The 20,267-nt window shown below is 45.2% G+C and overlaps 1 protein-coding gene across 4 annotated transcripts in view; it reads left to right on the top strand.

Moving 5' to 3' along the window:
* The first annotated feature begins 3,709 nt into the window (after positions 1–3,709).
* LOC119376292 (sulfotransferase ssu-1) overlaps positions 3,710–20,267 on the top strand; it is a 29,851-nt gene continuing 13,293 nt past the window's right edge. For 2 of the 4 annotated variants that reach the window (XM_049411394.1, XM_049411396.1), the window contains exons 1-2: positions 3,710–4,293; positions 13,678–14,068. In XM_049411394.1, coding sequence (XP_049267351.1) covers positions 3,734–4,293; positions 13,678–13,888 — 771 coding nt within the window. In that variant the 5' untranslated portion in view covers positions 3,710–3,733 and the 3' untranslated portion in view covers positions 13,889–14,068. Of the gene's footprint in view, positions 4,294–13,677; positions 14,079–17,215; positions 17,329–20,267 lie in introns of those variants that run through there. The other 2 variants (XM_049411395.1, XM_049411393.1) reach the window with 2 other exon arrangements.

The raw sequence follows: 20,267 nt of genomic DNA, 5'->3' as shown, positions 1-20,267 counted from the left end.
TAAAGTAAACGCGATATCTGACGAAAATTCAGGCTGTGTGCCTTGCCTGAAACACAACGCGACACTAGGACACAACGCGACAACTAGGAGTTATGAAATAATAATAACGGGTGAGGCAGTGCCACATATACAATTTCCGAGGAAGTAACCCCTCACATTGGCAAGATGTATGAATGTGCATTCTAAACATACACAAGTGTAGCATCGCAAGCATCGCCTGGATAAAGCGCCTGGAAGTATTCCGGCCACTAAATAAGAAACCTAGGCACCGATCCTGTTACTATACGAGAATCGAGTGAGTTCACGCATGAGCTTCTATATATTTATATATGTCCTTTTTGAAAAAAAAATGAGCAACTGTTGGAAGATGGCGCTTGTTACTGCTCGCTTTCTTTTCTATCGTCTGTCTTCCGTCGTCCGGTTAAACACAGGTTGGGTATCCAACTCATTGTACGGCCTGCCCTGCTTCGTCTTGCTCTTGAATTTCACCTCAAATATAATTCACACCACTTTCCGCTGTTATCCACATGTTTTTCTTTCTTTTTGTGTCTGTCTTTATGTTACGTGTAATGTGTTGGTTTCATTCCGCGCTGGGGCTCTGTAAACAGAGGTTTTTAGCTTGTCCGTATACATTTTAGCGTTACCGTTTTGCCTGAATACAGAACTGCGTCTGCCGTGTTACCGCAACGCATTTTGAGCAGAGCTCCACATACGCAAACGTTTATGTACATACGTAAACGTGTTCGTTTGCGCTAGACTGCTAATCGATGATGATAACTGCATCTAAACTATATTCAATTTAGATACAATCCAGTGACTGCTGCGGCTAAATCGCACTAAAGGTTTTTTGAGTGTACGGTATTCCGGATACGCCAAGGGGTATGTGGAGTACTGGGTTACCGGACGGCGGTGTCGACATCGTGCGGCGCCTCTTGCAACCACAATTATAGACACGTTTATTTTCACCTACTGTTTTCGAGGGAACAGGAGACTAAAAAGGCCGCTGATTCGGAATTAGGCCGCTGTTAAGCATTCACACCAGCAGATAGGTGTAATGCACCATGTTGCTACAATAACAATTATGTGCTTACCTGGTTCACCTCGACCCCGTCAGACGGCGTCACCTATCCAGCCTCTCAGGTTTACGGCTACGGTAACCTGCTCAAACAACCTGGTCGCAATGGGTACTCGAACTGCTCGAACATCGATTCATCTAGAGCAGGGGTCTCAAGCTCACCTCAGCCAGGGGGCCGTAGTCATGAAAGCTAGTCCCGCAAGGGCCGGGGTAAGGCAGAAGGTTACAGCAAGGAGTGGGAGGGGGGGGGGGGCTCTACGGAATGGTAGCTAACGTTACCATTTCAATGGAGTCCTTTCCGATATTTCATATATGGGTCATTTCTGAAGGTAGTTTGACGACAAAATTAAATATATATATATATATATACCGATACCGATCTGCAGAGCACACGAAAGTCTGGAGACGCCGATTCTGAAATATAATTTTTGTTCCACGGTTATGTTTCAACACAGAGTGGCCGCATGGGGTGCCTCAGGAAAAAAAGAAAGCATGGGATCAGTCACGTCAGTGTATCTTACCGCCCGATTATAGTGCAATAATCGCCATAAGCGAGGAAATAAGGGGGGTACCATTTATAAAAGTCATAAAACCTTATTTCTTCTTGAGCACAATATCACAACGAAATTTATGAAGACGCTGACTTGATGCCTGTAAACGCTTAGCTGCGACGAGATAAAAAAAAAAAAAAGACGTCCGATTAACTTCTAGTGCGTTGACGATCATCGTGGTCAATCGCAGGTGTTTATCGTCGACCGGACTTGGTCAACTTGAACAGGGAGAACAGCTGCGCACACAACTACGTGCTTCCGAACAAGGCGATTAGCTTAATAGCATGTCTACGTAGCGCCGAGAAGTGGCGGACCGCTAGCGAAAGGACCGCGGGCGCGTGTTAGATACCCCTGATCTACACCATTTCGCGAGATAACGCGACGAAATTAGCGAGATAAAGCGTTAAACTTAAAACGGCGAGTACATTCCGTGATAGCAGGTCTACATTCCGTCAAGACTTGCGCATGCGCAGATTCCATCCGGTATTCCGGTAATACGGTAACGTGAAAAGTATACGAATAAAAAAAAAACCTCTAATGCTTCCCTACATTTTTTACCCATTTTTATCCCCACACATGATGTCGCCAGAACGTAATGATTGTGCGCTCTTTTTTATTGCAGAGCAGTAAAATACGCATTTTTATAGTGTAATGTTTGCGGCACGCGCTCCTACCCAGTTATGTCTTGCTGTAAATCTTCTCGTGGGCATAGTCAACAGTGAACAGTTGTCCAAGAAAAAACAACTCTTGCACTCATTCGAGAGGCTCACTAGCAAGGTCGTGCCTTCTTTTTGAGCAGTGTTATTCAATATTACTTTTACCGCTTTCATATAATTTGTAAACCACCCCTTATAATTTCGACCAAGATCCTCAATAACTGAACCCTAATGAGTTGGGACAACATGAACTTGTAACCGCATGTTGCCATGCCTCACTTACAAACCTGGCCAGTCGCACGTATTTATTTACTTATTTGTTGTATATTTACTGTGTGATACCTTCAAAATGTATGTGTACATGGCTGACAATAGAGACTAACGTAAAGTCTGAAGCAAGGGCAATAATAAGTACTTCAAATAAAAATGCAATTTAAAAAGATACTTTTACTTCCAAGGTGTAATAAAATATCTAAGCTAAACATGCGGAAATGAACGTGTTGGAAAAAAATTGTGCCGGAATGTTAAATTAGTAGCCCAAAACAAAAAAAAAAGTTCCAGCATGTTACAGTCTCTGTAACGCTTGAAGGCGAAAGCTTGCTTCAAACTTGGTGATGCGTTAACTTATGCAACCAAGGAGCAGCCTTCGTGGAAGACGTTACGTGCCGCCGTTTGAGAAACGCGCCTTAAATTACCTTCACGATCTCAGTCGATGGCATTATCCCCCCTCTTCCCTATGTTTTCTGCAACTCACTTGGTGTGGGTGTGGCACTTCCTCCAGGGTCAGCCCACCTTCGAGTAAGCGACGATGTTTAGTGACGACGTACCGTGATGACGTCACAACCTGACGTCATTAGTGACGTATGTCACGTGGGATATTGTAACACTTCATTCGCCTGCCGGATTTCGTTCAATGGGCCACGCTACTAGATATTTAAGACTCGCGCCTTAAAGATACACGCCTTAAATATACACGTCATAAAGAATACATTTATGATATTGGGCATACTACGAATCAGAACAGGAGCTTGCCAAAAAGCTCACAGTGGTCCTGTACGCATTTGCCAAGGACAACTCGAACGCGAAACCCATCCGGTGTGGCTGTTTTGTCGTGCACACTTTCACGATGTGTGACTTACTTGTCACCTGGTGTGCTTTGATTATCATCATATAATTAACTTTCACTAATAAAATAACGATATAACCAATGAACATTGAACCACGACATTATCAAGTTTTGTTTCTGTAGCGTAAATGATTTGTGTTCTATGTCATTCAAGTTTACTTATTTTTTAGCCTTATACAACTACATGTGTTTTCGACACCGATGTACTCAAAAAACAGCGAGAAATTGGAGAGAATAATGTAGGAACGAAATTTGTCTACGATTTCATTTCTTCCAGCAACGCGAGAAGTTCAACTAAGCTCAACGTGGTTGAAAAGGAACTGCTATGCAGAAAGTCCCGCACAAGCATGTCGACGGCTACTGCGTGAATACCTTTTTCAACGATGACCTTGTTCGGTCAGCGCTGTACTACAAGCCGGAACCGGGCGACGTCTTCATCGCGACGTACCCGAAATGTGGAACGACCTGGGTCCAGTTCATTGTCCACGGGATATTCAATCGCGGTTCTTTCCCAAAGGACTCCCTGGAGTTCATGCTTGCTTCCCCGTTCCTGGAAATGTTGGGAGCCGAAGCCGCGCACAAGATGCCACGGCCTGGAGCCATCAAGACGCACATGCCTTTCGGCAAGGTTCCCTACTCGAAGGACGCCAAATATATCACCATCACTAGGAACCCTTTCGACGTCTGCGTTTCCTTCTACTACCACACCAAGGAGAAGCCATCGTACGATGTAGCGGATATGACGTTTGACGACTACTTCGAAAACTTCGTGCGTGGCACAGTCTCCTTCGGCGACTACTTCGACCACCTGCTCTCCTGGTACGAACGCAGGAATGACCGCAACGTTTTATTTCTGACCTACGAAGAACTGAAAGCGGACACTAAGTGAGTACTTCACATAACATGATGAATTTCAGCTTGAGTCCTCCCTATGTTAGAGAGAATGGATACTCGTTGTTATTGTATTCGCCGTACGCTCATGCGCCATCTGCACCATGTTTTCTTTCATTATATCCTGTCAACGCTATAAAGGTTTAGATCTGTATTCTTAAAAAATATCAGTCTAGTTTTCCTGTACCGCAGTAGGCATGAATATAAGTAACGAATCTGCTGGAGTGATTGAAAGGGGCACCGGCACAATATTTGACTCCGTAGGGTGATTTCGCGCGTGGTTGGAAGTGCTTGGAGGATCAGTAAGTAGCGTTAGCACAATAGCTGCTCAGCTTGGGTAATGTTCCAGCTGATTGATACACGTGTTTGGTGGCGAACTTGCAGCCGTGCACATACAAATTCTCTAGAATGTGAGTTACGTTCTATACAGTTACGGTGGTGTCCTGCTTAGAGAAGACCCTGTATGCGAATGCTCCATACCGCGCGTACACCGGTCACGCGATGTGCATTCTACTTCGCCAATGAGGTCGACGGCACAGCGAACAAGCGCTGACTGCCAGAAAATAGTGATATGAGAAAATGGGACGGTGGTTGTACTACATACCCAAGCAAAACTCGAGATGAAAGAAGGGAAAGCACAACAATTAACTCTCTATCTTCGCTGCGACGCCAACATGATAGCGTGCGAAGTGTACACGACGTGACAGGCGCGTCACCTCTCCTTTTTATCTGCTACAGGTTTGGCTAGTGGCCCACTTTTGCATGCGAGATAAGAGTAGTGGTAGCCACGTAGCGCAAACGTATCTTACCTGCATTGCAGACCTCAGTGGCAACTGAAAGACACCGTAGACGTCTAAAGTATGCGCTATACGTGGACTTTACTTCGATATGGATACTGCAGAGGCGCTGTTTCTGATGAAAGGGCACGTAAATGGCAATAACCTGCGCCATTGTTGATCCAATGCCGAGCAAGAATTAACAGGTCTAACTTACCGCTGTTAAAGGGACACTAAAAAGAAACACTCAATTGATTTAGATCAATAAATTGTGCTCTCAGAACTCTAATGGCGTTAATTTCGCAATCATAGGTTCATTAACAGGGGAGGAAATAAAGTTCAAAGTGTAATTTTTAAATTTGGTGCCTAAATCTCCCCGCATTACGTCACGATTTTCAAAGTGTGTTTATCGTATTTTGGCGCCATTGGCTCAACAAAATTACCCCAAACTTGGTATGCTAAGTCTACAGACCTCTCAGGGGACAATGTGCTTCATATTTACCGATTAGGAACTACTTAGTTCCTACTAGGCGCTGTCAAAATATCTGACGTCACGGCGAATGGTGCGGAAACTTCACGGTGGCGTCACCACCCACATTTTGTTCTTGCGTGTTTTCTCGCTTACTAAGCGTCTTCTCGCAGCAAGCGTGGTGTTTTTGGTATCGTGGAAGAGTACTTTACTCATATGAGAAAAATAGTTTTGCTCTTTAGTGCCCCATTAACAAGGCGGTGCTGAATTTACAAGATGGTGTCGATTTCTCCCTAGCATATTACGTAGCACCAACTGGATAAAAAATATCTATTCTTGTTATTTCATAAACCCTAGTTTCCCTGTTCCACGTTTTTTCCTGTTATTATGTGATGTATATTTCCTTATATTCCGTTCTTCCATATACCTCTGTGTATCAGGTCTTACGTATTGCCCCCCCCCCCCCCAAATAAAGTTGCCCGTACCAGTATTGTATAACCAAACGTCGGTTTGCGCGACGCTTCTAAAGTTACCGACAGCGTAGCAAGACGAGTGCTCATGAATCCACAACGTACACCAACCCCATTTCAAAAGGCTAACGCTGTCAACAAAATGAGGTTTACTATAAGGGCAGCCACTTGCTTATGCTATATCCCCGCCCTCATAAGGCAGAATTGCCACCTGTTGGACCTCTAAGCCTTCCAACTGCGGCGCGGTTAACATCGAGCCAAAAACACGTCTTGCAAGATGAACCGCTTTAATGGAACTTGAAAAAAAAAGAAGAGGGCGAGCCAGCGCTGCCACGTGAGCACGCGTCAGCTCGTGAGGAGCATCCATAATGATGATGTTTGGTCTTCTGTAGACGAATGACGAAGAAAAGGAAGTCACAACAGTCTCCCGCGCCGACAGATGACGTTAGTTGGCTTCCAACGGGTAAAGTAGCTGTACGGGCCGCTTCACAACAGAACCGTCGGGCAAGCATAAAGAGCAGATCCTGACAATGCTGTCGCGTCCGCTGATCAGTTCCTCTATGCGGGCCAAACTCCACAGTTGCCTTGGAAGCTGTTTATCCCCGAGTAGAACTACGTTGCCTTTCTTCAAAGAGTCATTTCTTTTGGCTTGGTTGGATGTAAAGTTCCTGAGTTCATTAGGGTACTCTTTATACCAACGAGACCAAAATGCTTGCAAATCATCTTCTCGCTTGCTCCAAAGTTTCTTCAGTGCATCTTTGGTAGACTCGGTGTTGATTTTCAGTTCGTAATGTGGTAGCGTTGTCAGTCTCCTTCCAACGAGAAAATCTGCTGCAGATAGGGGGTACGGTTCATCCACGTCGTTGAACACGTAAGTCAAAGGTCGAGAATTCACCACGGCCTCCACTTCTGTTAGTAGAGTAACTAACTCTGTCCGACTGACAAGCCTTCGCCCAAGCATCTTCTTCAAGCAGGTTTTTACAGAACGAACGAGTCTCTCGTAGAACCCGCCCCACCAAGGAGCGCTCGGGCAAATGAATTTCCATTGGATCTTCGAGGAGGAAAAGAAGGCGAGTACTTCGGGTGTCTTATCGTTCGCCAAAGCTTCTGTAGGTCCTTGGACGCTTTGACGAATGTTCGTGCGTTGTCGCTGTAGATAGTGTGACAGAGACCCCGCCGTGATACGAATCTCCGCAGGGCGCAAAGAAAATTCACTGTGGTCAAGTCTTCAACCAGTTCTAAGTGAACAGCTCTTGTCACCGCGCACGTAAAAAGAGCGATGTAGGAGCGCTCGTGGGGATGCCCTTTGATGTATAGTGGCCCCGCAAAGTCAACTCCACTCACGAGGAACGGAGGGGCTTGAGTAGCACGATCCTGAGGCATACAAGGTGAAGATTGCTCAACAGGTTTACTCTGTAGGCGTTGGCAGATGACACACCGTCTTATCGTTTTCTTCACAGACTGTCGTGCTTGAAGAATCCAAAATCGTTCTCGAACTTGAGTCAGAGTGTCTCGAACTCCCCCGTGGAAGACCTTTGCGTGAGCATGATTGATTATCAGCATACTGAGGTGTGAGTCTTTTGGTAGGAGGATGGGACGGCGAGAACTGTATGAGTCGTCAGCCCTGGGAGCTTTTCCTTGTATCCGAAGAAGCCCGTTTTCGTCTATGAACAGTCTAAAATGCCCAAGTGGACTTTGTAAAGGAGCGGTTTCTTGCTCGCGACACAGTCTGCTTCTTTACCAAAGTGAGATCTCTGTTCCTCTCGAAGCAAATAGCACTCCGCTTGCTGAATTTCCTCAGCAGACAGCTCCCCAGACCTATCATTTTCCTTCTTCAACCTTTTGGCATAACGGAAGACCCATGCCGTTACTCTTAAAAGTTTGGTGAGGCTGCTGAATCGTTCAATTTCAATCAGCGATGGCAGCAATGGTCTCGTATTAACAGCATGGGTACTGACCTTTAGTTCAGTCTCAGCTGCCTCGAGCTTTCCGTTTTCGATGTCAATCCTTCCCCCGTACACGGGCCAGCACGTATCAGACATTGCAAGCCATGTAGGTCCAAACCACCACAACTGCGACTGGCCTAAGTTTGAGTGCAGACAAGCCTCGAGTGAGCAAATCGGCGGGGTTTTCTTTTCCAGGACAAAATCGCCATCTGGTATACTCAGTCAATGTTCTGATTTCTTGCGTCCGGTTCCGCACAAACTCCTTCCAGGTAACGGGATCCTTGTTAATCCAGCAAAGTGTAATCTGGGAATCGGACCAAAATGTTGCTTCACCAATTCCAAGGTCGCAATTCTTCATGATGTAGGCGTACATTCGGGCTGCAAGCAATGCTGCCATCAATTCCAGCCTCGCTAGAGTGACCGTCTTTAACGGCGCAACTCTGGTCTTTGCCATCAGTAGCATAGTCCGGACGGTGCCACTGTAGTCGGCCGTACGAAGGTAGGCTGCAGCCCCGTATGCCGACTCGCTTGCATCAGAAAAGATGTGGAGTGCTGCCTTTTGGTACGGGCCTTCTCCGCCGGCTGCTAGGAACCTTGGAATACTGAGGTCACTAAGCATGGTTACCTCCTTGCTCCATTTCAGCCAGACAGCAGACAATTTGGGTGGCAATGTCTCATCCCAGTCGAGGTTTTCCTTCCATAGATCTTGTAAGAAGATTTTCGCCCGTACTAAGAAAGGTGAAAGAAACCCCAAAGGGTCGTAGATCCTTGCAACAGCCTGAAGCACAAAGCGTTTTGTAATCCGATGCTCCTGTATGAACTGGAGGATATCCTGGGGCTTGAACGAAGAGGTATCCGTCTTCTTGTTCCAATGAAGTCCCAGTACTTTCAGAGGTCCAGAAGGTGAGCAAAGAGATTTTTCCTTTGAAGTGATTCCTTGTTCGAAGGCGGCAGATACTAGAGGATCGTTGCTGGCCCACTTGCGAATGTTCATGGAAGCTTGCCTGAAGATCTCAATTATTTCTTTGTGCATCTGGATAGCTTCTTCAGCTGTGTCGGCTCCAATCAGAAGATCGTCCATATATATGGAGCTTTGCAATCGTCGAGATGTCACAGGATAGAAGGTTTCCACGGACCTGAAGTGGTGTTTTAATGTAGCAGTCAGTAAGAAAGGACTTGAAGTAGCTCCGAAGGGCACTCTAGTCATTCTCCAAACTTCTGTTTCCGGCATTGGGCTGTTCACTTGTGGGGAAGTTTTGAACCACAAAAAGCGGAGCGCATCTCTATCTGGTTCTCTCAGGCCAATCTGTAGGAACGCCTTCTCGACATCGGCATTCATCGCTACCTTGTAGCGTCGGAAACGAAGCAGTAGGGTCACTACGTCAGGATTTAGATTATGGCCAGCTTCCAGGTTATCATTCAAGGACTTTGAACCAGATTCGTGAGAGGATGCGTCGAATACGATGCGTACCTTCGTAGTAGATCGGTCCTCTCGTATTACAGCTCGATGTGGCATATAATACAGGGGTCCAAGTGGATGCTCTTCTGTTTCCGGTACTCTTTCAGCAGATCCTTATCGAGGTACAGTCTAATAGTCTCATCGTATCTTTTCAAGAGCTCGCTGTCCTTGTTAATTTCTTCATCAAAGTATGCAGACGTTTGGTTGCAACTGCATAGTTATCTGCCAGGTCAACCCTTTCCTTCCACGGTAGCGCGACTTCGTACCGATTGTCTTCTTCTTGATGTTGTTCTCGAAGTTTTCCAGCACTGAATCGGCGACCTTCGTTTCTTCGTGTTCGGCCTTGATCCCGATACTTTCAAGATCCCAAAACCGAGTCAGAAGTTTCGAGATGTCTTGCTCTGTCACCGTGGCTCGAAGGACACTGGTACTCTGTATTACTTTGGTTGTAGCAGACAACGGGCCTTGAACAGTCCAGCCCAGTCTTGTCTCGACAGCTTTCAGCTTTTCGTGCACAGGCTTCACGGTACCAGTTACTAAATCCCAATAATAGTCTGAACCAATTAGGACCGCAACCTGTTTGTCTTCAACTCCTTGCAGAGAGAGAGCTTGCGTATCCAATTGCATCTTGTTCATTTCTCTCACAACGTTTTCTTCTGGTACCGGAATGCATTCACTGCATATTGTGTCCACCACCAGCGCATCGATTGAAATCGGAATTTCCTCTTTCGCAGGGAGAATCGATACTCGCACCCTCTGCATGTTTTCCGCGCGTTTTCACCACCGAACACGCCTACGGTCAACGTCTCCTCTTCTATTACTTCGCAGCCAAGTCTTTGGGAAGCTTTCGGCGTAATGAAGCTCCGCTGACTTCCGCCATCGAAAAGGACTCGGTAGCGACCAGATGCTTTGGTTCCTGATATGGTGGCCGTCAGAGTCTGCAGCATTACGACTGAGCTTGGCTGCTTGGAGATTAGATTGACCGATGCAGATAGCACCTTCTCCTTGTCGCTTCTGATCTCTTCCGATGCGCAAACGGATGTTGCGTGCCTTCTCGCACACTTTCCACATTTCAGCCGGCTTCTGCAATCTTTCGCCAAATGGCCCTGCTTTAGACAACGGAAGCATCTTCCGGCTTTGGTAAGCATCTCCTTTTTGAGTGAGAGGCTGATCTCCTTTTTATCACAAACTTCAGCAGAATGCTTTTCGGAACGGCAAAACAGGCACTTCTGCGGACTACTAGCTGAGCTTTGTAGAGCAGCTGTCGTGGAAACGTCGCGTGGATGGCTGGGCTTTAATCCTCCTTTCTCTGGTGTGCGACGACTTCTGTGTATCTCTTGTTCGGCCACAGCTTCCCGACAAGTCAGTTGAAGGTCGAAGAATTCCAAAAGCATTTGAAGCTCGTTATCTTCTGTATTCGAAGAAGCTGCAGCTGATGATGATGCCTTGCGCGCCTCGTGAAACCGAAGTACCATGTCAGTCGCGAGAACTCTTAACAGGATTTCTCGCAGCATGGTGCAATAAGTTGTCGAGTTCGTGCCAAGCGCCTTGAGGCTTCGAATATGAACCTGTACTTTGTCGTACAGTTTCCTCAGCTTATGGACGTCTGCTGATGATGACACCGGTTTCGGATCCAGCAAACCTTGTAGATGATCTTGAACGATGATCTGTTCATCTCCAAAACGTTTCTCTAACATTTCAATGGCGTCTGCATAGCACTCTTCCGTAGCTTGCAATCCCGATATAGCTGAGGCGGCTGCTCCGGTCACCAGACTGCTCAAGTAGTTGAACTTGTCAGCTGTGCTCAGCTCGCTGTTCTCGTGAACTGCTGATGTAAACTGGGTCCAAAATCGCGGCCACTGTCTGCGGTTCCCGTCAAATTTTAGGAGTTCTAGCTGCGGAAGCTTGCTCTTGCCGGAAGGTAACGGGTGAACGTTAGTAGGGCGTGGGGTTGGAGGCGACAGACATTCATTCAGTTTGACGCGTAGGTTCGCTGTCAGGGTAACAACCTTGTCACGGTATTTTCCAGCGTCTAACGTCTCGCTGTCTAACAGGTCGTCTGGCGTCTCTTCAAAAATCGCCTCATCAACTTTCTCTATCTGTCCGTAAAAGGAGCTGATTCGATCGAGGAGTACACTTACAGTAGCTTTCGTGACCTCTCCGTTCTCTCGCAAGTTGCCTTCCGCCTCGGCCAACAGGACATCGAGTTGAGACCGCAGGCTGTTGCGTCGTCTAAGCTGTCGTTCCATTCTGTCGCACGCAGTCGGGGAATCTCGCCGAGGTCGCAGGCGCCGCGTCTTCTTAGCTGTCGCGGCTCCGTGCGTCGATGATGTCAGCGGTGTCTAAAGGTCCCGGGTTTTCGGCACCATGTGTTGGACCTCTAAGCCTTCCAACTGCGGCGCGGTTAACATCGAGCCAAAAACACGTCTTGCAAGATGAACCGCTTTAATGGAACTTGAAAAAAAAAGAAAAGAAGAGGGCGAGCCAGCGCTGCCACGTGAGCACGCGTCAGCTCGTGAGGAGCATCCATAATGATGATGTTTGGTCTTCTGTAGACGAATGACGAAGAAAAGGAAGTCACAACACCACCTATACTCCTCGTCTTCGTAAACAGCGCAAGTCATGTATTTCGCCTATGTTTATGTCTTCCTGGAGTGTCTGCAGATCAACTATGGGTGAGCCCTCAATACAGACCAAGATTTACGAAAGAGGAAATACAATCGTTCGTAGTTTGAAATGACAAAGGACCTCAATATAACGTTGCCATATGCAGTGACTTTGTGCTTGCCCATTAATGCGCCCTGGTGTTGCAATCTGCTTGCCTCTTAGTTTGCTTAAATGGTCGAGCAACCGGTACGAAAAGGCTTTGGCCTCAGGCTCGAATCCCGAGCCAAGACGAATCTTGCGTCAACGAAAAAGCTTTCCTTTCAGAAAATCTATACAAATTTTCTTCCAACTTCCGGCTGCAAATGTGTGCCAGATGGTTTATCCATTCCACGTGTCCCACTCTCACGTATGAAAGAAACAAAAAACGGTCAAGCGAGCTAAAAACCTAAGACAACGTCAGAAACGACTATATAGCGCAATAAGAATGCTGAAACTAGATAATGCAGGAGGCAAGGCCTATTTTTCACTATGAAACTCTTCATATGACGCACCACACTGAATGAATGACAGATAACGATTGAGAGAAAGGGAGATGGAGAAGTCACGTGGGGACTTCGTCCGTTCACTCTTTTTCGCACAGGAACTTCACATTGTGTAGCTCAAGTGGGGACATCTGTGGTAATTTTGTATTGCTACCGTAAAGGCAATGCTAGCCTTCTAGTGAAAACATTTTGAGAACTATGTTGAATAAATATTTGCCAATAGAGTGTTCTTGTTCGGAAATATGTGCATTATATTTTCCTTAAAATAAAAAGACAGGATTTGGTTTGTTGCCTTTTAAAAACCGGATTTATACTGACTCAACATGGTACAACGGTAATATGACCACTCTACTGAAATTACTCTAACAAGACGCGTTTGGAGGTAGACAATGTAACCCGCAGTTGCTCCCTGTCTACAGATTAAGAGTGAAATACACTACTTCTAACACGTCTCACGGAAAGAGCACAATTTGAGCAATGTACACGGAATAATACAAAATTCATGTAAGGTGTCGTGCAGGTAAGCCAATGAGAATGTAACATTTGCTACAATATTGGGCCCTTTCTTTTTATAGTATACGTCAGGATTTCTGCTTTTTGTGGTGCAACCTTTGCTACAACAGCCGACTTTGTCTAGAGGTGTAAGTAAGGTGGGTATCCTATGAAGGATGTCTAATGCGTTCAAAATACGTTGTAGAAAACAGCCTCCTGAAAAGCGTCTAATTTTTATACAGTGTAACAATATTCCATGTTTTCTTGGTCCTTTTATTTTTCTAGGGAAAATGATGACAGTTCATTTGAAAAAGATTAGGCGGCTTTTCTTAGCATGCACTTTGCTTTATAGGTGTAGTTATTTTGGCGCGGGGAGAAAAAGAAAGCAACGTTTTTCACGTTAATGTATCTTCTTGCGATCACTGGGAAGCGAATATCGATACCTCACAGTCAATGTAACCTGACACTCCAATAAATATGCAGCAGTCTTGCAACTCGCAGCGCGTAATAACAATCCTGCTGTGACTTCTGTTGCAGTCGAAGTATAAAATAGTACCTGTGTATCACTTGCACAAGACGCGGCACATCATGCGTGTTTTATCGTTCCCCTCTGTTAGGGCGCAGATCCTCAAGATTGCCGACTTTCTCGGCAGTGAGTACGGAAACATGCTGCGAAGTGACGACGAACTCATGAAGAAGCTACTTGACGGCTCCGAGTTCAAAACTATGCAAGCGACCGTCGACAACGGAAACAGCATTCTCAATCGCCTTCTCGACCTGCACCTGAGCGGGCGCTTAAGTCCCTGGAGGTGTACCGGGAGCCCTTGAAGAAGAGGTCAGCTAGTAAAGGTGAAGTGCGATTCCTGCGCAAAGGCATCGTGGGAGACTGGAGGAACCACTTCTCCGACGAGCAGGTGGACAGGATGAAGACGAGAATTAGGGAGAAGTGCGGTGACACGGACGTCATGAAGCTCTGGGATGGGATCGATCTCCCGCCTCACTGAAATGGTGCGTAAAGGTAGGTCTGAAAATCGTGCAAGTTGTTCATTTGCATTTGAACCAATGGCGCGGGGAGACGTTCGCTTTCAATAATAATTGAACTTTTTTTCTTACGAATGCCTTGCCGCTTACTTCATAAAATAAATTCCTTGTTTTATTCTTTTCGTATTTCAAAATACTCATATGTCTTTCAACGGTCACTGAAAGCTATTATGTGTGCGGCATAAGCGGTTTTTTTAACTTCATTATTCACATAAAGATGACACATCAGGTATGTTACAAAGGCACGGCCCCGTAACTCGCGTAGGAGTTGCGAAGGGCGCCCTTATGTCATATTCTGTTATACAAACACAGAGCGGGTGAGAAAAGTGTCTGACGCTATGAATATGGGACATCAGAGAAGGGACGAGAGTATAAAAGTATGTAGGTTAGCTTTGCAACAAGTAAATGACTATGGTTCTGTTAGGTCTGTGGGTAGTTTGTTCCAAAGATGTGATGCGGTATGTGTGAATGTAAATGATCCATAATTAGTGCGAGATTTTCGAATGGTTAAACTATTGGAGGTCACTGATCGTATCGGGTAGGGGGTATTTTGGTAAGCAATTTTTACTGAGGGACACTGTATGATTTTGTGCATGATTTTATATAGGAAAATGAGAACGTGATAATCAATGCAGTCTTTCACAGGATGAATGTTAAGTAATGGGTATGCGAACGTCATTGAATCCGTTCTTTTTAGAAAGAGAATCGCTCGGAGCGCTGTGTTTTGTGCAGGAATAATTGGCAACAATGGGGTGGGGTATGTGAGGTCATGTATGGTAACAGCATATGTAATGTGTGAACGTATAAAGGTGATATCAAGAGTGTGATATCCCTTCACAATCTTTATATCACCTTTATGAAAAATGTAACGCAGTTACATTTTTCATAAACACGACTCCATATCATTTCGGGATTCTTTTTGCTATAGGAACGTGGTAAATGGCTAATATCGCTGATTACATCCTAAGACTGATTGATTGCAGCCATGGTTGATTTGATAGCACATGGGTGCGTGTTATTGATTGCATACGTCGGGGTTTAGGCTGCTACTTTATAGAATGCCTTACTACCCTTAACTTAGTGTTTATGCTGCTCTGCCTCGTATATCTGCTCCGATGGCCCCATACTGACATTTTATGATTTCTTTGGCTTATATGCTTTCCTGTATCCTCAATTCCCGAGGGGCAATAAGCCTACGAGCATGTCAGAGTGTGTAGGGAGCTCTTTTTTCACAAAACGTAATGATTTGATTTTAATTTAAAAAAAAATCGCAAAACCCCAAAACTTTATCAAGCAGGTGCCTCTGGGAGGGAGAGCGGGGGGGGGGGGGGTCCTTTCACTGGATCATAAGTTGGATGCTGAACATCACTGCTTTAAGGTGCTGGGCCGCTGAGCGCAAGGGCTTCCGTATGATTTTCTTCAACCGAAATCAAACGGAAGCCTACATTTCGATGGGAGCCGAATTCAATAACATCCACGTACATAGATTTCCACGCACGCAAAGCCACCGCGTATGGTTATGCTTACTCCGGTGACGCCCCCCCCCCCCCCCCCCCCCCCCACAATGGCTTGTCTCATGATCATATATTGTTGTTTCTTTTTTTCGTGTAAAACTTCAAGGTTTGTGAGTTTTCCCGCGAGGACACCTTGAGCTTGAGGGTCTCTGAAGAACCAACTTCATTCACTGCTCATACGCTATTTATGTAGTACAATTATTAATTCACCACGTTATATAAGACTTGAAACAGGCGTAACGGACAAAATGTGTATTTCTTTGGAACCTCACAAAAATCATGGTACTGTTCGCCTGTGAGGTGTGTCCCTAGGCGTTCATCGACCCTGTGCCACGCAGGAAAGCAACGTGCACTCATTGAACTTCCCTCCTCACTGGCACATGCCTTTCGAAAAAAAAAAAACGATGTTCAAATGTCCGGTGCCTATGACTACCCTTGTGCAGCCCGCGGGCCATTGCTTCTGTTTCCCTACCGAACTGAGGGCAAAGATAACTGAAGTGTTCAGTGCCGCCTATTTCACTGCGGAAGGCACGGAGTGAGGAAACGCATCACCCAGTCTTGAATGACCAAGCCTGGGTGTATGCGCAGACGCTGCTGACGCGGCACAAAAGTGCCACTTCTATTCCGGCAGGTCCGTCGACCGCACAGGCTTGATGCACGTGAAGTCTTGTAGATCACCCTAAAGTGATTTCGGATGACATAGCGGGAGGTTGTGCTGCGCAGCGTGACCAGGCCCATCGAGCCTTACTTCTTTAAAAATTACCGATTTGGCCTCGCGCCTATAGATATTTTCCATGTGACCACTTACTTGTATTTACGTCTGTGTTATTTGTTTTGTTTTGCTTTCCTATTTTCTTTCCTCTTTCTTTCCCCCCTATCGTCCTTTCCTCCACGTTTCCCCTTTCTCAAATGAGCAGGCAGGCATTGTGCCCCTTTAGGTGGCAGTTGTCAGCCTGTTCCCTCCGTATTTCCTCTGTGTCTTAGTGTTTTCTATGTATTCAAACCAAATACATAAATAATATCACTGGAGCTCCCGCTTTTGAGACAAATATCCGCGCTTCGCGTGCAAGAGCGTTTGCTTTTTCGTCTCCTTCGATTCGAACGCGAGATGGAATTCCCTGAAACTTCATATTAAAACTCTTGTTCATCAAATATTGAAGCAGGGCGAGAGATTGCTATGCAAGCTATTTACTGCTGCATAACAAACGAACCAAAACACCGGCAAAGTTCATCAAAGCATAAAGTTTCACATGTGCCTACTCGTGCATAGCCTTCGATACACTATCGCTCGTATCACGAAGTGGCTTCTCACAGAGATTAGAGAAGCACAGCATTTCTTTGGAGGAAGACGAGGAAAGAAAACTATATAGCATGAAATGAGCGGTGACCTAAAAATCGCTATAAGGACGAGCATTTACTGCCTTATTCTTGTTACCCTTATTTTCTCAGTGAGTTTTATTTCATTATTTAACAGTATATTCACTCTGCAAACGTTTTTCCTTATACTGACCAATACATCATAAGCTGCAGCGTTTTTGAACGTTGTGAATGTTACCTAATCATTATTTTCATCTACCTTTTTTTTCTAATTTTCCCACAGCACGTGTAACTGATTGCAACGTGAAGCTCCGCAGCTGCGTTTCGATGGGGGTAGGTGACACGCATGCCGCAAACTAATGAATCCTCAGCCCTTTGTAGGATGAACGCCCCTGCAAGAGCTCCCCCGTCCTGCCTACGCAAATCGAATACTTATAAATTCCGCCATTTAGTCATAGCACTTTTGTCGTATTGCCATTTCTCCTTTTCTGACATTCGTTCCTTGCATTACGAAGCACTTCTCACTCCCTCTACAGTTCGCCGAACATTCCAAACTCCACGTATGCTTTATGAGCCACGATGTCATCAACCTGAGTTTGCAATTGGCGTCACGCGGCCTGCATGATGACTCTTGACATTACTCTAATCATTTTGTACGCTCAATAAAATGTTCTCGTACGAAATACATTGTCCCTAGCTTGTTTTTTTTTAGACGTGTCACCGTTGAATGCTCTCGCCGCACTGTACTTATAGGATTAGATTCCACGACATACACACACCGTAAGTGATACGGCATAAGGGCGTCACTCTCTCGCACTTCACGAGCAAAAAATAACAAATGAACTTTTCAACTATTTATATTACTACGGCGTGAATCATTTCTTTGAATTTGTCCGCAATAACCAATCCGCAGTCTCTGCAATGATAATATTAGCACATATTCACGCATAAACTTGCAAACACCCTTCAGACATTTTTAATTCCTCACCGCAGTTAGCTGGGCTAGTTGGTACTGACTTAATGAATCACATTCTAGAGCACACACACTACAGACTACACAGAACTCCGGAAGATGATAACCGCATGACTTCAACCAAACTTTAACCCTCATAAAGGCCTCATATAAAGGGTGTTTCAAGAAATGCGTCGGAAAATGCTCAAAAATAAACGAAATGAAGCATTTTCTTGCTGCCTTCATGATTACTTTTTCTTTAGCGTCAGGCATCTTACGATGGCTAGTGACATCAACTACAGCAGTAGTTCAATAAATTGAATTAAGTGAATTTTTATTTATGGGTGTGTCCAGATAAGATCGAACACGAGGTCCCGGTCACCATTCCCGATTGTGATGAAATTTACTGTAGGTCTAGGCATTACACCCAGAACAATGGTTTCGCAGTTCGTTTTGCGAAAAAAAATTTTGTTCGCCTGAAAAAAAATATACAACTTTCGGCCGCAAAAAACGCTTTTCCGCCAATTTCGCGATTTCTGAATTTTGAGCGCACCTAGGGAAAAAACGGTGAACTTCTTCGTCACAATATTTATTACCCTTAAAGAACAAGTGAAATACAATCTTATGAGTCTATTATTTTCCTTGCTTGTCGAAGCACGTTTGAAGAAAAATATCACAAACTTGGCAAATCGCACAAAATACCTCTATTTCAGGAATTTATTGCTGCAAGCAAGTTAAAGTGAGGATAATAAAAATCGGTACATATTAACTTTGATACTTTCGCTCTCTTTTAAAGTAATTTTCGTGGTTTTATCCCGCTCCGTTTTACTCGATAATTGGGCTGAAACGTAAGTGATTTACCGAAAACACCGAACTTTGAAAATGATTTTCTCAAAAAGGCCATTTTTAATTTTTTTTAGAATTCCTCTGATTGAAGTCAAGGACGTCATCTATCATTGTGCAGAAAAAAACGTTGCATTATTTTGGTTGCTAACAAGTTATAGTGCGTCAAATGTGACCATGCCAGCCTAGCGGCCGCGTCGTTCGTTATGGGCTGAAACTCGGATATAAGTTGCTCAAAAATACTTGTACGTCACATAATCACAAATCAGCAGCTCCACACCAAAAAATGCGCAGCCCGGTGTCATGGTTCAGCAAGCTTTGTCTTGCGATCAGCCGCTTGACAAACCCGCAGCAGCGGCCGCTCGATGCTGCGGGCGCTGACATTACATGAGTGCCGCTTCGACTGCGGATGAGCTCCGCTTGAGCGCCAAACTACGCTCGGAGGACGAACGAGAGAAGGAATGCATCACTGTGAAAGTTAAAGGCCGTTAAGTGCCAACAAATGTCATAGTATTCAACGAAATCTCTGCCGGCAATTTCCCAGTGAGCGCCTTCAATACAGCACGGATGTATTTTTTTCCCCTGCTGTTATGTCCGAAGCCGCATAATATCGTGATAAACACTCGACTTGCGTTGAATATTCTATCTGCGGACGCCCAACAATACAGTATTGTAAAAGCGGTTCTTTAATGAAGTAAAGGACTTGGACACACTTCTTTTCACAGCCGGCTGACACAAGTGTTCTGGCACGAGATGAACAACTGCAGTTTGAGTTGCTCGACCATCGGAAGCACGTATGACAGCTTTCTTTAGATGTCAATGGCTTTCTTTTGTGCCATATGTTGCTCATAGAATAAACGTAATTATATTTAGGCCATCCGAAGAGAGAAAGCAACACATGAGCGCACTACTGGAGGCGCTCACTGGGAAATCGCCGGCAGAGTTTTCGTTGCATACTATGACGTTTGTTGGCACTTAACTGCCTTTAACTTTCACAGTGATGCATTCCTTCTCTCGTTTGTCCTCTGAGCGTAGTTTGGCGCTCAAGCGGGGCTCATCTGCAGTCGAAGCGGCACTCATGTAATGTCAGCGCCCGCAGCATCGAGCGGCCGCTGCTGCGGGTTTGTCAAGCGGCTGATCGCAAGACAAAGCTTGCTGAACCATGACACCGGGCTGCGCATTTTTTGGTGTGGAGCTGTTGATTTGTGATTATGTGACGTACAAGTATTTTTGAGCAACTTATATCCGAGTTTCAGCCCATAACGAACGACGCGGCCTGGCATGGTCACATTTGACGCACTATAACTTGTTAGCAACCAAAATAATGCAACGTTTTTTTCTGCACAATGATAGATGACGTCCTTGACTTCAATCAGAGGGATTTAAAAAAAAAATAAAAATGGCCTTTTTGAGAAAATCATTTTCAAAGTTCGGTGTTTTTGGTAAATCACTTACGTTTCAGCCCAATTATCGAGTAAAACGGAGCGGGATAAAACCACGAAAATTGCTTTAAAAGAGAGCGAAAGTATCAAAGTTAATA

This window comes from Rhipicephalus sanguineus, unplaced genomic scaffold, assembly GCF_013339695.2.
Source record: "Rhipicephalus sanguineus isolate Rsan-2018 unplaced genomic scaffold, BIME_Rsan_1.4 Seq1150, whole genome shotgun sequence".
In the NCBI taxonomy this organism is placed as follows: Eukaryota; Metazoa; Arthropoda; class Arachnida; order Ixodida; family Ixodidae; genus Rhipicephalus; species Rhipicephalus sanguineus.
The sequence above is the reverse complement of the archived record's forward strand: the minus strand, read 5'-3'. Positions and strand labels throughout refer to the sequence as shown.